The following is a 17,262-nucleotide window of genomic DNA, read 5'->3' on the forward strand; positions in this document are numbered from 1 at the left end:
TGAAGCGTCCTTTTAAACGGTGATCATTAAGATATTATAATGTGCATTAAAGCAAACAGGTGATCGGATGAGCTTCAAAGACTCGGAGCTTCTTTCACTTCTTTCTTTGCTGCTTCCTTTTATTCAATTTTAATCTTCTCCCTTCATCCTCTGCTCCTGAGTTCCCGTTTGCTCACTCAAACTTGAACTCCCTTTCCTCCATACTTGGCTTCACGTGCGCCTTTAGAAATCAGAGAGGAGTAATTAGCCGTTTTCACCACATCACTTGGTTGAATTACTCCGATTGCTAAACTCCACATTAGCATTCATTTAGGGCCGTGGGCTCAGACCCACACGCTCGCAGACTTTGTCTCCAACTTTAAATGGACACGTCTTTGTTGTGTGAACGTGTAAGACGGGGAGACAGTTAGACAGAGACTGCAGGTCAGATAAACACAACTCCATTAACCTGCCTCCTTGCCAGGTCTCCTGCTGTCCGGCTCACACGGTTCTGATTAATGAGGCTGATTCAGGAGTCTTGACTTCTCTCTGCAAACACCCTTATCCAATCCCTCACCTCCCTCTCCCCTCAAGCCCCTTCACCACCTTCTTTTTGCCCCAGTTTATCCTTTACTTTCATCTTCGCACTTCTGGCCGCACATTATTCCTCCTCACGAAAGAGGTGTCGCATCATTCATGTGGATTTGTGTCGTACGGCCAGGACTCATAATTTACCACAAAGAGGCTGTGCAGTCCGAGCAGCGAGCTCTTCAAGCATCGATCTAGTCAGCTGATTAATGACTTTATGAAAAGGATGCCGACTGGACACGGAGTTGAGCTGGTGTGAGTTGTGACACATTGTCCTGGCATGTATTCCTGGATTCTGCTGCCTGTTACAACCTGATTTTCTCTATATTTACTCTGTCAGCTTCCTGCTTCCACTGCAGCCTGTATCCTGGCTAAGATATTGGCCTTCACCAAGCGGGAAAGATTCAGCCTAACATCTTTGTCAGGACAGAGTCTCAAACACCTGCAAGGAGCAGCCCTCGCTGCAAGACGAGCAGCTTCACAGGGAGGGCTGCTTAATGCACGTGAAAGGAAGAGGTTATCGATTTGCGTTTTGTCCAGGCTTTAGACCCGTGTTTACGCGTGCACGTGCGTACAAGCGTGCATGATGAAAATCTGTGGCACGCATCACGGAGACTGAACAAGCAGAGGTTATGTGTCTGAGTGCTGGTGAGTTAAGATGCCGACGGTTCAGCGCTGGTGTGAGGCTCCCATCTGCCCTCCAGATTCAGCATTATTGCAGACAGCCAGAGCACCTCTCCTGTGGTTAATGGAGCTTGAACAGAGCAGAGAAAATAGAACACCTCATTCTGCACCATGTTTAGGTTCAAGTGTAGGTCAATGATAATAGGGAACACTGCCAATATCATTGAATTATTGAGAGTGATTATGAAAGACAGCACAGGCTGCTTCTGTTTTGTATGGCATGTCAGAAATTCCTATTGATTAGCATTATCAGCCATAATGGCTAATTAATCATTCAGTGTCATTTCATGTGGACATCTCCTTTAGGTTTCTGTATATATGTGGATGAGTCATATTTCATTATATAGGAGCACAGTGTCATATGTAGTGGTTTGTTGCTGTGTACCAGGGAAGGCCTGAACTCTGGTCGTGTCCTTTTCAGATTCTTTTCATTTATTTTTTTTTGACGTGACCACCAATACCACAGTCATCTAACCATGATGATAGAGTCTTAATTGGCCATGATGAGAGCCTATCCAAGATTTTGCTACAGTTCAGATCAGCTGATATCAAAGCTGACCCTAAGTTTGATGCCCTTTTTCACATTTAAAAAAAAAAATGCAAATACAATGATGCTTTTTAGGTCGCTTCTTACTCTGGCCACCTTATGCTTTCCAGATATGTGCACAGAAGTGAATTGTGGGCAGAGATCTCTTTTAAATATAGTGGTACTGACTGAAATTTATCAGGAAGCCAAGAGGAAAAAGATTGAAGAGGCAAATGAGAAATGCACAGTTGTCCATCAAAATCAGAGCGTGGCTCTCTCCCAAACCATTTAGATAGGGGTCTGGTTTAATTAGGCCAAAATGACTGTTTGGGAGTGGTACCAAGATGGCTGCCAAGTAGCAAAACTTGCTTAAAGCTCTTTGGTGATTGAACAAAAATCTAACTCGTGCTTTTTCCCCTTCTTCTCTTCGTCTAGATGTGTCGTGGCTGAACTGGTGTCTAACCGGCTCCTGTCTCTTTAGCCTCGTCCTCATCCTCTTCTTCAGGGAGTCCTACGATCGCCTCTACCTGGACGTCTTTGTCTCTGTGTGACACTATGAGGATGCAAATGTGCAACTGAATAATAAAGGACTAAATGATAACTCTTGCACAACGAAGATGAGAAAAGGGAGATGAAGGGCAAGTGAACCACCTGCGCTCTTTTAACATGTAATGTTTTAGGAATAAGCGTGATCTCAATGTTTACTCTTTATAGGTGATCGACTCAACGCCATACGACTATTTAACTCGTTATTACCTCCTTTTGTCTCAGTGTTTGTATGTAAACAAGCTTTTGTGACGGCTTGAGTTTTCTTTACCGGGTACAGCATGACAGACGGTTGTTTATTAACTGATGATGTAACATTTAAAGCTGTAATCAGTGTGCCCCCCTCTTCCCGCCTTCCCGCCATGCGGCTGTTTGCATCCCTCCTCCTGATCATCATCCCTGCAGAAACTGGACACACTCAAATCTTACAAGCTGCACATCACACTTACTCCAGATCGGCATCAGAGGTGTGCCCCTAACGAGGGTGGAAGGGAAACTGTTTCCTCAGCCAATCAGCAGGCCTGGCTGTACTGGATCTCCTGGTGTTGTTGGCTGTTACAGATGTGCTCGTGGTGAGTTTACCTGTAATATTGCCTGTCAGTGAGAGGCGGGAACTCGCACCCTGTTTTATCAGCCTCTCGAGACGAATCTCATGGAAAAATCTCCCAGATTCTGAGACATGGGCCGGGATCAGACACACCTGGAGTCTTCTACCAATCTGCTGCACATGTGGAAGAAATAAAATGCTCTGTGTTCTGCCTGTTTATAGATAACTGTATCAATTTCTGGGAGGTTTGCTTTTTAATTTAACATTCGTTTGGGGGGTTTTTTTGTTTTGTTTTTTGACCGTTTTATTCATTTGTTTCCTTCAGAAATCTGCCAGTATTTACTGGAAACATCTCAACACTAACAAAGCTAAAGAGTTAAAGAAGAAAAATCATAACAGGATGAAAATTTCAACCTCTGCTGAGATGCACAAAGATGAGACAGATTGTTTTATTATACAGACTGGAAGATTACGCAACATTTGAATTGCCAAGCTGCTGCTCCTCCAAAGCACCAGCAGGTGTTTTGCACCAACTGAGAGCCTACTGACAAAGAAACCTTCGGGGGGAAGAAAAGGAAAAAGTTTTGTGGGTTTTTTTTTTATATATATAATTGTTTCTTTAACTGAGAGAACTGGAGTTGTGAAAAACACCAGCTTCATAACCATAAAGAAACATCACTGAAAATGAAAAACATCTGTCACTTACATTTCTAACTTGTTCATGTTTGTGTCTTTGCCTTGCACATCACTTATGACAGAAGTGTTTGTGTTTTCCTTTAGGTCCTCTAAACGGTTTCCTGGTGCTTTTTCGTCTTTTGCTTTCTTTCACACATTTTTTTTTCTTTTTTCTTTTTTTTCTTGTACGGGGGGGGAAAAAAAAAAGGACGTGTTGCCTTAATTGCCCAGTGCAGTGCGTTCAGCCTCCCTCTCCTCTACACTGTGACTATTTTATGTGTAAATTTTGTAAAAGGTCATGTGGTTCTGTTTTGTGGCACACGCTCTGGTCACACTGTGGTGTCCCGGGTTTTGGTGATAAATGTTCTGTGGAAAAGAACAAATATGACTGTCAAATATTTCCAGCACCTTATTAAAGAGCATTTTACAAATAATACTGCTGCTGTTCTCCTATTGTTATGCTAATAAAGGTTATTGAAAACGTACCTCTGGATAACTCGTAGCCATCTGACATCAATTTGTGCTTCCCAGAGTTAATCTTTGATTTTAGTTTCTTTGGCCACTGACCTATTCATTTGTTTTTTGGGTGTTTTTTTTTTTTTTTTTTTTTCTTTCACATCAGTCGTTCTCTGACCTTTCCCCAGAGGACACTTGCCTTTGTTTGAAGCAGACGTTTCCTGTGTTGTGCGCTCACGCAGCTTTTTCAAACACTGTGTCCCTCTCACTTTAAAGCACCCTGTTTAGGCTTTACATACATTGCACTGTGATCCTTAGTCAAAATGCAGTCTTCAACATTTTGGATCATCACTTGTGCTCCATGCACATGCTAGTATGTATACAAAACACGGACCATTGCTCATTGAAGTCTGTTTTGAAATCTCAATATTTTTTTTTTTTAGCATGTTCTTGGGTTGTTTACAACCGTTCTATCGGTTAACAAGAACTGATAGTTGCACTTAAGCAAGTATATTTTGCAAGGTGCAATTATAATAAGCTGAGTCACAAAGATGCAGATACCAGCTAGTTATTGTAAGAAACATGCAGGTAAAATGCAAAACTAAAGCTCACACTATGAAGTTATTCATAGAAAGTAAGTCATTTTATTTTAAAATGACTGCATTAAAAATCTCTTCTCTGAATGCGCAACACATTATAGCTTGAAGCAGATTTCAGTTCAATTCAATTGAATTTTATTTGTACACCACTAATTCACAATAGCAGTTGCCTCAAATATAAAAATAAAGACCCTACAGTAACAGAAAAAAAACTCCAACAATCTAACAATTCCCTATGAGAAAGCACTTGGCAGCGGGAAGGAATCTCTCCCCTTTAACAGTACGTATTACTACAACATTTGGATGGTAAACAACATGAAAGCATGGATCTGTCCTGCTCTGTATCAACAGCTAGTGGTGCTGGTGGTGTGAGGGTATTGGGGATCTTTTCTTGCAACACTTTGGGCCCTTTAGCACTAACTGAGCATCATAAAGAGCCACAGCCTGCCTGAATGTTGTTGCTGACCATGTTCATTACTTGTGAGTACAGTGTTCCCATCTTCTGGTGGCTGCTTCCGATAGGATAGCGCACTACATCAATTAATACTTTTTATAACATCAATCACAAATACTTGACTTATACAGCTTGTCACACTGGAAAACATGAGGCTGTGTTACAAATAAATATTTACTAACATAATAAAACATAAGTTTTAGACAGATTGCCAATTCACGTCTTGAGTTGCGGAGCTTTGTGTTCACTTTTATTGGCAATTGGGCCTTTAAGAAGCAGGTTACATCACGCTCTGGTGGGACCTGGACTTGTTTTCTGTTATTTTGGCAGCACAGCAACCCCCATGCACATCATCCTGAGGCAGGAGGAGAGGAAGCTCCCAGGAGGACACCTGCATTCTAGGAAATCTTTCAGTTTTTCTGCTTTTGTCTCTCTTTGGATAAAAATCAGGAAGAAGATGCTTCACCCATTACCTCACTGTTTTTAGAGCCTTACATTACATCCATCCTGCCTGCACGGTCCCCTCCCTCTGGTGGACCAGCTGGGGATGAGCTCATGCTCTGTTGCTGGCGAGAAAAGGTCTCTGGGGCGAGTGTGCATGCTACAGTCATCAGTCTGGTTCCAATTACTATGAGTGGCTCATCGTGTGAACTAAAAGATGCTGCGATTTATCGAACCCTCTCTACAATATTATTCTGTTGCGAACTTAAAGCTTTGAGCTTGTGCCATTAGACTGGCAGGAATCGTGACCTGGGCCAAGACTTTTATCAGGGGTCAGATTCACAAAGTGACATAAAAAATAAGTAAAATCAGATTTGATGGTTTTAGGTTGGGCGTGCCTGCGGGGACATAAAATGAATCCACTTTACGTCCCTGCTGATCCACGATGATCTGTTTGGTTTTGAAAACACTACCACAGTTAAATGCATTTTTTTTTTTTTTTTTGCTTTATTGGGAGTTTATTAACCAAGGTTCAGTTTTTTTCCTCCTGTCTTCCAACCTTTTTGTCCCCTGTGATTGGGCAAAAATTGGACACGACATAACACAGAGATTTTTTTTTTTCAAATTAATCAACAATCTGCGAGGTTATTAATTGATACATTTTTTTGTCGTGGGTGTGTTTGTTTATTTGCAGTATCAAAGTCCAAGAAATGGTTCCAAGGGAAGGTCGATAACTCGTTTCAAGTGGTTGTCAAGCCAAACTCCCGGAGCTGTTTATATATAAGCAGCTGTTTTTCAGTAAAACTTTATCATGAAACTGGAATGGTGTCCAAGCAGCCATAGTTGATGGTGGACCTGGAGGATTTTAACTTCATAAACACAAGAACAAAGAATCTATGTGTACATTGGGGACATAATGATTTGGTCCCAAGTGGAATTTGTGAGTTTGCTCACTTACAAAGATATGAACAGTCTCTAATTTTGCTAGTTTCATTTTCATGGAGACGGACAATCAACCAAAAGTCCAGAAAAAAACACATTAAATAAAAGTTCTAAATTTATTTGCAAGTCAGTGAACGGAAGAAGTATTTGATCCCCAACAACACAGTCGCGGTCAGTCCATCAATCAAATAATCAGTTTAAGTTACTTCTGATCTCAACTCATCATGTGCATAAAAAACATCTGTTCACAGAATCAACTTCCAGTTCAGCCTCTCCACCATCATGGGCAAGGTCAAAGAGCTGCCAAAGGATGTCAAGGACAAGATTATAGACCTGTACAAGGCTGGAAGGAGCTACGAGACCATCAGCAAGAAGCTTGGTGGGAAGATGAAAACTATTAAAATCAGATTTTTAAAAAAAATCAGGTAATTCTTTGTTTTTACATTCATCAGGTCCCAATAAGCCCAAATATAGCAAAGAGAAATTAAAAATGCATGCCATGAAAGAGTTTGGGTCTTAGGAGGTTAACGACATGTAATGACCATAAGTCGCCATCAGTCTGCAGCTCCATGCCTAACATCACCTCATAGGGTGAGGATGATCATGAGAAAGGTGGTGGATTAGCCCAAAACTACACATGAGGAGCTGATTAAGGCAGTTGGGACCGCAGCCACCAAGAACACCATGCTGTGCTGGACTGAAATCTAGCAGTTTCATAAAACCTGAGGTGGAAAAATATCCAATTCTGACTCTTGTGTGAAAACAAAACGAATCAGATCTCTCAAGCAAATCTTAACTTAGTGAAGTTTAAAATTCAAGTCAGATTCAAAGAGAAGCTCCTGCAGGCAGAACACCACTGTTGAATACTTTTATTAAATCGGGTTTTAGCTAATGCAGAAATTACTACCAAAGGGAGCAGATGTTTTATTCACACAGAGGGATGTTATTAAAGAGAATCCACTTTTGTCTTTTACAGTAAGGCCCGGGTTTTAGCTAACTCCTCTAACAAGCACAGGGGGGGAAAAAGCAGTGGCTGTGTTTTCTTGTCAGGGAGAGATTAGGTAATGACGCATACATTTCACACTGTTCGCAAATGCACTAAACACTAACTGTTTATTAACAGCCTTTCAGCAGGCGTTCAATTCCAATTTCTCCCTCTGGCTCGCTGTCAGTGTGGGACGTGGTGTCATGGCTCCGGGTCCTCTGGGAGCAGATGGGGGCCACACAAAGTGTAACAATAGTCATCTTTTACCCACAAGCAATTTGGATATTTTGGCTTTTGTTGCTCAGCCTGTCAAAGGCTATGAAAGCAGCTGGCTGGCTGACAAAAACTGGTGTCACTGTCGCTGCGTCTGACATTTTTATACCCTGTCCTTTGTTTTCTCCTCTCAGACGCTGCTGCTGCTTACATTTCCCTGTTGTGTCTCCATTGAGACTCTGCTTGTTTTTCTCTCTCTTGTGACTCAAACTCACTGGTGTCTTTTCCTATCGTCGCACCTCAATGTCTCCTTGGGCCTCCCCGAGCTTCAAAAGTCCCTTAATTGACTTCTCCAGTATTATGAAAAATGAGCCATACTTTCAAATGGCTCATTTAGCACAATTGCTATCACAGTGCTACTTTATCTTCAACATATTTAAAAAGGAGCTAGGTGCTCTTGATTAGGAGCGATGGGCTGCAAAAGCCAGCGCTACCAGCGTTTGACAGCTGGCCACTAATTTCCCAATTCATCACAGGTGAATCTGAGGTATTTGGTTGCTCCTGTGGGGAAAACACAGCATATATTAAGTTATAAATATGGCACCGGTATTTGTGAAAACCCTGAGACAGACTTGTAGGAGTTATAAAAGGCGCACGTGCCTCCAAGTGCACATGTAGCAGGTTGCTTTTTAGAGCTTGCAGGGCATTTTGTTCGCAGGTTTATGAGCTCCGACAGCTGCTGTGTGACAGCCATGTGTCCTGTGCAACATGTCAGACTCACACAGGCTTATTTAATTTCAGTGTACTGAACGAAAGCATCAGTTAAGTGCAAGCACTCAATACTGCCTCCCATACACTACAACAGGTGTGAACTCATTTCAGTCCAAAGGATAAAATCTGTCCATGCAGACTTCATCTAATACGAAGCTTCAGCAGAGGATGTTTTTCTTTTTTGGACAAAATCCCCTCTTTTGTGTACTTTTGCATAAAAGAGAGCCACTTTCAAACCTGATGGATTTTTTTTTATGAAAACATCCATACAAGTTGAATCGAATAATTCACTAAAAATAAAATATATAAAAAAATAACTGTATAAAAGGAGCACTTTAATCAGAGTATAGCATTAGTCAGTTAAACTTGTGGGATATTGATGTGGTCAGTTAAGTAGCAGAGGGGGTTGTTAATCAGTTTCAGCTGCTTTGGTAGGCGCACTAGAGGGGCAACAGTAACACAACCCCCAAAACAGGAATGATTTTACAGGTGGAGGCCTCTCAAATCTGATCCCTCCTTATCTTTTCTGACTGTTTCTTTACTATTTTTGCATTTGGCTAGGGCCAGTGCCACTGCTTACAGCATGAGGTGATACCTAGATGCTACAGAGTTTGCACTTATAGTCCAAGATGGCACATAAATTTGTGCAATTGGCAAGAGGTTTAGTGTGTCTCCCAGCACACTCTTAGCATGGAGGAGATTCCAGGAGACAGGCAGTTACTGCAGGAGAGCTGGAGAGGACCGTAGAAGCTCCTTAATCCATCAGCAGGACCGGTATCTGCTCTGGTCTTGCTGATGGGCAAGGACGAATAGGATGAGCACTGTCAGAGCTACAAAATGATCTCCAGCAGGTGACTGGTGTGAATGTCTCTAAACATACTGTCAGAAACGGTTTTATGAGGGTGGCCTTTGGACCCCACATCCTTAGTGGGCTCTGTGTTCACCACCTGACACTGTGGAACCCGACTGGCATTAGAGTACCAGAATCGGCTGGTCCACTGCCTGTCCTCTATGCCTTTCACAGATGAGAGCAGGTTCACTTTGAGCACATGTAACAGACATGAAAGGTTCTGGAGAAGCTGTGCTGTAGCATCGTTCAGCATGACTGGTTTGGGTCAGTGACGGTCTGGGGAGGCATCTCCATGGAGGGACGCACAGACCTCTACAGGTTCACCAACATTACTCTGACTGTCATTAGGCATCATGATGAAATCCTTTGGACCCATTATCAGACCATACGTTGGTGCACTGGGTCTTGCGTTCCTCCTGGTGCACAACAACGCCCGGCCTCATCTGGCGAGAGTATGCAGGCAGTTCTAGGAGGATGAAGGAACTAACACCATTGCACAGCTCTTTGACATTATGTTTCGACCCATCTTGCACCAGCAGGTTTCACCTCAGACTGTCCAGACACTAAGTGATGGTCCAGATCTGGGAGGAGACCTCCCAGGATCATCAGTCATCTCATTAGACATACCCAGTGTTGGGGAGTAACGGAATACATGTACCGCTGTTACGTATTTAGAATACAAAATATGAGTAACTGTATTCCGTTACAGTTACCGTTTAAAAAGGTGGTATTCAGAATACAGTTACTTTGTTGAAATAAATGGGTTACACGGCGGTACTTCCCTGTTTCATATTGTCGCGGGTCAGGACTGTTTGGGTTTGTTTGACAGCTACGTAATGTTGTTCCAGGCGGCAGCGTTACGGTTGCCATGGTTACAGGGTGACGCGCTCTCTCTCTGCGTGTTTCCTGGGTGAGAGAGCGCTTTTGTTGTTGTTGTTGTGCTAAGCCAGGGGTCGGCAACCCTAGGCACGCGTGCCACCGTTGGCACGCGAAGGGTTAACTGATGGCACGCACGACCATAGCTGGACTGGACATCGGGCATACCGGACATTTGCTCGGTGGCCCGATGATTTTTTTTATTTTTTTATTTTTTGGTGGTGGTGGATTGGCCAGACGCTGGTCGGTCTGTATAAATAACTCAGTTGTTTGGTGTTGGCCATGGCGTAGCTTCCACAGATTCAGTAAAATTAACAAGTGGTGGAGGCCAGCAGGTGGGTGAGGAAGGGGAGGCAGGAGGAGGAGAGACCCGAGGCGGCCGCCGGTCGGAGCGTCAGGTGAACTGAACTTCAGGTAAGAAGTTAATGACCTGCAGTCTATCTGGGTCAGATATAAACCAAGTTTAGGTGGAGTTTATTTTCGTTGTGCTGACTTTTTACAGTCAGTTACAATAACTCGTACTGCGTACTAGCTAGCATGACGGAATTTATATACTGCTGGGCGGGTGCTATGATTTTATTGATAGTGAACTTTATTTTATTCATGAGGTTAGTTAGTAGAGTTGCCAACCGTCCCGTACAAACGGAATTCAGAGAAATTATTACGCGTTTCGTGTTGAGCTGAGAAGGAACACAGTTTGTCCCGTACTTCAGCCAGGATGGAAAAAGACACAAAGCTGGAGTTATTGTGTCTTTGCTGCACAGCTGCATCTTCTTCTCCTCTCATTCTCTCCCCTCTCTCTCCTGTTGCTACTTCAATCGTGAAACTGATCAATGATCAGCTGATCAGCTTTTCTCTCTTGTTTGTTTATCGCCCACTTTGCGCCAGAAAGAGGAAACCGCCGGATGTCGCGCTAAACAACAGCAGCACGTTTAAGCTTGGTCAGCTGTTGTTAGAATTTATTTAATATTAATATCTAGTATCAGCTGAGGTTTTCTGGAGCCACAGCTGTAAAAACTGCCGGTCATGATATGGGTTTGTATATCTGGTGAGAGGGAAACATGCAGATGAAACCAGGAGATGTCCTTACTGAATCATCAGAGCTGAACAGGTGATGGAGAAACAGGTTTACCTTTTAGGTGACATGAATGAGTTGAAGGGAAGTTATGAACTGTTTCTCAGAGACAAATAACACCAGGATCCTTTTCTACGTAGCTGACAGCTGGTAACTGTGCAGGGGCGGGTCTAGCAAAGTTTTGCCAGGGGGGCCAGGTAGGGCATTAACAGGGAAAGGGGGGCACAAAGAAATACTTTCTTATTCTCATTTAAAATGTCTGGCTGTTATTAAATAATTATCTGAAGCTTACAACCAAAGTTTTTATCTGACGTAAAATGAATAGAAATCATACATTTACCAACAAGACAGTGTACATCACTGTCACAACAGCGTTTGTTTTCATTCAAAGGCTTTATGGCTTTAATATCTGGGGGGCCGGTCTTTAGTCCAAATGCATCCATAGACTCGAGACACAATGCATTTTTGGGACTTTCAGGTGTATGGACCAATGTTTTATCTTCTGATCAAACCAGAAAGCTTTAATGAGCAGCTAGATTTGTCTTGCATTAACTGGCTGAGTTAATGCCAGTTAATGCGACATCGAAGTAGCTAGAATCCACAGCTGTGCGTGTTCATGGAGCTTGCATTTTCACCTGCTGGACATCACTACCTGTTTAAGTTTAACTGTCTTCAGAACATTGCAGAGGCCTTATTGACAGTATTTGGCTCTACATATCTGTCTGAGCAGATTTTCTCTCACATGAGTGTCCTCAGGTAGCCGTCTGAATGCTGGACACTCGGAGACCTGTGTCTCTGAGTGGGAGACCAGAGATCACATTAACATGTGTGTCTCTGTATTAACAAACATGCCATATTGGCAGTGTTGGGAAGGTTACTTTTAAAATGTATTCCATTACAGAATACTGAATACATGCCCCAAAATGTATTCTGTAACGTATTCCGTTACGTTACTCAATGAGAGTAACGTATTCTGAATACTTTGGATTACTTAATATATTATCGTGCTGTTTACAACTACGTGAATGTACTATTGCTGTGATTTATTACTGTTACTGAAGGTCCGCGGCTCCGAACCGTAGTAAAGGGACCTCTGGCTAATACGGTGGGTTCCGTGTCGGGCTGGTAGCCGAAAAATAGCTTTACTTTGTTGTCTGGGTCAACTTTGCTTGCCAGAGACAGAGAGAGGCGTTGAAAGGCTGCTCCAACGGAACTAATTTTTTCCGGAGGAAAACACGAACACAGTGTACAGTCCAGTCTTAATAGCTTACTTACAGCTGGGCTCGTCAGGCACTCTTCTTGGCTGCAGTGGTTATTATTATATTTACATGCTTCCAGCTCCCGTTTTTGCTCCGTGACAGCTCGGACTTTTCCTTTCTCTCCCTCCCTCGCTCACAGACACATAACGTGTATGGCAGTCCATTCTCGCTGCATCACGGACTACACTGCCCATGAGGCTACATTCTTTAGGGCCATGCCTGTAGCATTCTGCCTTTTAGCTTACATTTTCATTTCCATCAAACAATGTGGCATCCTTTCATTTCCTAACACATCACCCAGTACATTTCAGCATAGATACATTTTATAGACACATTTTACTTTGTATTGTAGCTTCCTAACTACCATGAGTCAAGCTGGCCAGAGACAGGTGTTCTTCTTTTCACAAGTTTTGAACTTTTAAGCCAGTGGAGAGCAACTTGGATATTCAACAGAGTTTCGGAGGTGTTCTGAGGAAAAGAAGAAAAAGTATCTACCTGCACAGCCAGGTTCTGCTTGGTTGAGGCTCCTCAGCTCTAATGCAGGAGGACGTGGCCCTGACGGAAGCAGCATGTCCTCTGAGCAAGAGCAATTATGATAACCATGCAAGCGGAAAGGCTGTAGCCGGAAGAACAGGTAGGCAGGCTTTGATCCGGCAGGCTGTCTATTTAAATCACAGCTCACCTTTGCTACAGATGCAGTCCTCAGCTAATGTAGATGGGGTCGTGGAAAAAAAGAAGTCCGCGCTGTCTGCAGGATCCGTGAGCTCCTGTGTCATGATCCACAGCTGTTTCACCCCACGAAACATCACATGTTTCACTTGCCCTCGCTCCTTGTTAAAGATGAGTGAAGGTGCTTTTGTGGGACCGACAGACTTGTGACAGACTGCTCCTCTTATAGTGCAGGCAAAGGCTTTGAGGGAAGAAAACACTGTACTGTTACACTGATTGTTGATAAGTTGGTCATTAAAGCTGCTTTAAAGTTACATCCCACATGTAGCTCATGAAATCTGCAATGTTAGACTTTAATTATGTAGTACCAGCAGTTAGTGTAAAGGCCTTTAAATACCAGAAATATTGTGTGCTTTAAAAATCTTTTTTTGACTCATATTCTTAATGCAGCTGTTCATACCAACTGCATAGTTCTGCTGGATGACTTTGCGGCATTTATTTATTTTTAACCAAGCTATAGTTTTCAGATTTCTTGGACGGGAATAAACAGATCTGACCAATCAGACTGCTGCATTGGCAAGAAAGGCGCTCTTAGCTCAAAACACACAGCAGTACTGAATATCCAAATAGAAAAATAATACTATTGTACTCAGACACACAGTTAGACACTGCTGTGGCTCAGTCAGCTGTCTGAAATTACCTCTCTTCTGCCTCAGATGTGGTCCCAACTCTGGCAACAAGAGCTCATCCTGCCCCACTGACATCCTGAAATATGTACGAAAGCGGTCGTGATTCAGCTTCAACTCCAGGATCAAACCATGAAATTCTCCCTGCTGCTGCCTTCTTGTGAGAATTGGATGAACCCAGAATTTCTGCTTCTTGTTTAGAAATCAGGACAAGCTCATCATTACTTCATGATGATGTCATTTTTTTTTCACAGTGCATCTTTTTCAGGAGGAATTTTACACAATGTCTCAATTAGTGGAAATTCTTTAAAGACAAATAAGAACTGGTCCTTATGGAAAGACCTTATGGAGCGGCTACAAAGCTTTTAATGCCCAATGGCACAAAAACATGCGTTAGGGTAGGGATAGGCACAGTGGTACAGTGATTAGCGACGCCACCTCACAGCAATTATGAGGTTATATGTTCAATTCCCAGCTGGGGGCCCTCTATGTGGAGCCTCCATGTTGATTAGAAGTTGGCTGTAGCTCAGAATGAAAGCAGTGAATGGTCATGTGATAGCAAGGGCGTCGATTTGGCATGGACGGAAGGGACATGTCCCCACCAATATCCAGCGATTATTGAATTGTCCCCACCAATAATTTGATCTCTTCGAGTAAAGAAATACAAACCCGATAGAAAGAAAGAAAAAAAAAGATCTGTCAACGTCTCATTCGCCCAGCGGTGCAGAAAGAGTTAAATTACGTTCTCTACTGGAGTCCTACCTCATGTGACAAATATGGCCAATGTGATTGGCTGTGCCTTTCAGAGAGCTTTGTTTAGTTTTAGCAGCGGCAAGCCTGCGCTGCGAGGACCTGCAAGGAGGAGAGGAGGATGGCAGCACAAAGGAAGAATCTGGATATAAGAAAGTATTTTTCAAAGAAACCTGTAAGTCACTTAAAGTCAAGTTCACTCATAAAATGTGTCCGTCATAATAACGTTACAGGCAATACCAGGCCATACATGCCAACCCTCCCGATTTTTCCGGGAGAATCCCGAATTTCAGTGCCCCTCCCGAAAATCTCCCGGAGCCACCACTCTCCCCAATTTCTCCCGATTTTCCACCCGGACAACAAAATTGAAAAACCATATCCTAGATTGGCCCAGCCAATTCCAGTTTCCAACAATGGCTACTACTACTGCAGCTACTTAGTATTAATATTACTCTTATTACTCTTTCTGGGTCGCAAAATAAACTTTTAACATATTTTCAGGCGAGAATGTAGTTGTGTAAACTTCAAATAACTTAAACATGTTATTGTTTAGCCTTTTTCAGTGTTTTATTTGTTCGTGAGTAAATCGGTTTGGCTGAGATTAAAGTTATTAGATTAGATTAGATTAAATAAAACTTTATTAATCCCTCGGGAGGGTTCCTCCGGGGTTTTCACACAGCTGAATAAATGTCAAACAGAAAACTGATTAAACAGAAGTGTGAGATGGTCGAGAATCTACGCAAGCGTCCGGTTATATTTTATTTTATTTAGACAGCAAGGAGCAGACAGCAGAGGTGACGTAATTATGACGGCTAGAGCCCCCAATTTCACAGTCGCTCATTTCCGGTCTACCCGGCTTTCGGAGGACCCGGCCCACTTAGACCGCGAAGGCCGGGTCCTCAGGTGGACGCAGCCTCTGAATTTGGACACCCCACATTTAACTTATTTTTTTCCGATAAGTAAACACTGTAAAAACCCCTTTGAATGTCTCCCTAATTCTGAGGTCTCAAGGGTGGCAAGTATGTGCTAGGCTTTGGCCCACATCAGTCTAAAACTGTATGTAACCATGAAAAAAGTGTTGCCATGTCCACCAGGAGAGTATAGTATAGACAGTATAGTATAGACTCCTTCACATAGTGGACATTGAGTTGTAGTGTGGGGCACCAGTAATCCATGTGTGTTGCTGTAACAGTAGTTCATGTTTAGAATAAAAAGTCCCAGCTCACTGATTTGATCGGGGCAATAGTGCCTAAAATGTTGCATAATTTTGCAGAGAGATCTTTTACTTTGTGGTAATCTTAGATGAGTAGTTTTATGGACAAAAACCACCAGGTCATTCAGTGTTCCCTTAGTGCTAATGTGTAAGAGATGTTGGTGTACTATAACTGAAGTAATGTTGTTAAGTCCTTAAAGTCATATTCTTTTATTGTCATGACTCTATTTGAAGCTTTTTTATTTTGTATGATACCTGATTTATATGGAATATGGCTGAAGTAAACTAAAGTCTAAAATCAGTCATTTGTTTAATAGTAATTTAACATTATATAATTCACATATAAAACTATGAATTGTAATTTTAAATGGTTTAAAAGCATGTAGAATAGCATATGTAGACAAGTTCGGTGGTTGAATCATCCGTCCCCACCAATGCCAAAACCAAATCTACTCCCTTGTGTGATAGACAGATGACCTGTCCAGAGTGTACCCCACCTCCTGCCCCATGACCACAGGGATCGGCTCATCCCTTCCTTTTATACTTAATAGAAACTGAATACACATACGTCTACATGCAAACTGTGTTAAAGAGGCGTATATCGCAGCTTTTAAACACTTTCTTATGAGGGACTTTCATAATCTGACCTTCTTCGGTGAGCAGAAAATCTAGAAAGACGGGGTTTTAAACATGCACGCTGTTAAAAAAGCAGCGTACACTATGATGTATCTGTCATTTAGGGTTCGCAAGCAGAAATAAACATTTTATGTCACTATTAAACATATTGATTTTTGCAAAATTAATTTGGTGGTCAAAAGACTAAAGTGCTGCATGAGCAGTTCCAGTGTAATAGTGGCTGTTAATGAAGTTGTTGTTGTTGGCGAGCGGGTAAACAGCTATCAATATAAACAGCTCTCTACTCTCAGTTTAAATGCACAGTATGCTTAAAATGCACATCTGCCAAAATGTGCCTTATTAATAAAAAAAAAAGCTATTTTCTTGTACCCATAAAGTTAAGAATACAGCCACAAACAATAAAAATAAATAAATAAAGCTGAACAGGACCAAAGCACATTATGCCAGCTGATAAAATAATCGGGAACGTCACTGCAACTGTTTTCTACAAGAAAATACTGGCTTAGTGAGGCACTGTTTACTCTCTGAGGTAATCTGCTGCTACTGCTGCTGCTGCCAGGAAATGTGCAATATTTAGTTTTTGTTTAGAAGAAAAGAAGAAGTCTGCAGATGAAATACGTGCTGAAGGCTGTTGGAAGCATGCTTAATTTTGAGTTGTTTTTTTTTAAAGCGAGTTGGCGTGTTGAGCTCGGCTGACCTTTTTGCCCTGCACCGAAAGCACCCCTGTGGACAGTGTTTTGAAGTGAGCTGATTGGTTAAGTGTTCAGCCGAGTTGTTTTGTCGATCCCCCACTGTGTTAGTTTGCATACAGTAACTCACAGTTATATTTAAAAGTGGAGCTC

General features: G+C 42.3%; 1 protein-coding gene across 1 annotated transcript in view; it reads left to right on the top strand.

The window, feature by feature from the left end:
* The window catches only part of slc49a4 (solute carrier family 49 member 4), a 45,021-nt gene extending 41,040 nt beyond the window's left edge, over window positions 1-3,981 (top strand). The window contains exon 9 of the mRNA XM_003454901.5: window positions 2,213-3,981. Within this exon, the coding sequence (XP_003454949.1) occupies window positions 2,213-2,328 (116 nt within the window). The 3' untranslated portion in view covers window positions 2,329-3,981. The remainder of the gene's footprint in view (window positions 1-2,212) is intronic.
* The last annotated feature ends 13,281 nt before the right edge of the window (window positions 3,982-17,262 follow it).

The sequence above is a fragment of the Oreochromis niloticus genome, linkage group LG16 (assembly GCF_001858045.2).
Source record: "Oreochromis niloticus isolate F11D_XX linkage group LG16, O_niloticus_UMD_NMBU, whole genome shotgun sequence".
Lineage (NCBI taxonomy): Eukaryota > Metazoa > Chordata > Actinopteri > Cichliformes > Cichlidae > Oreochromis > Oreochromis niloticus.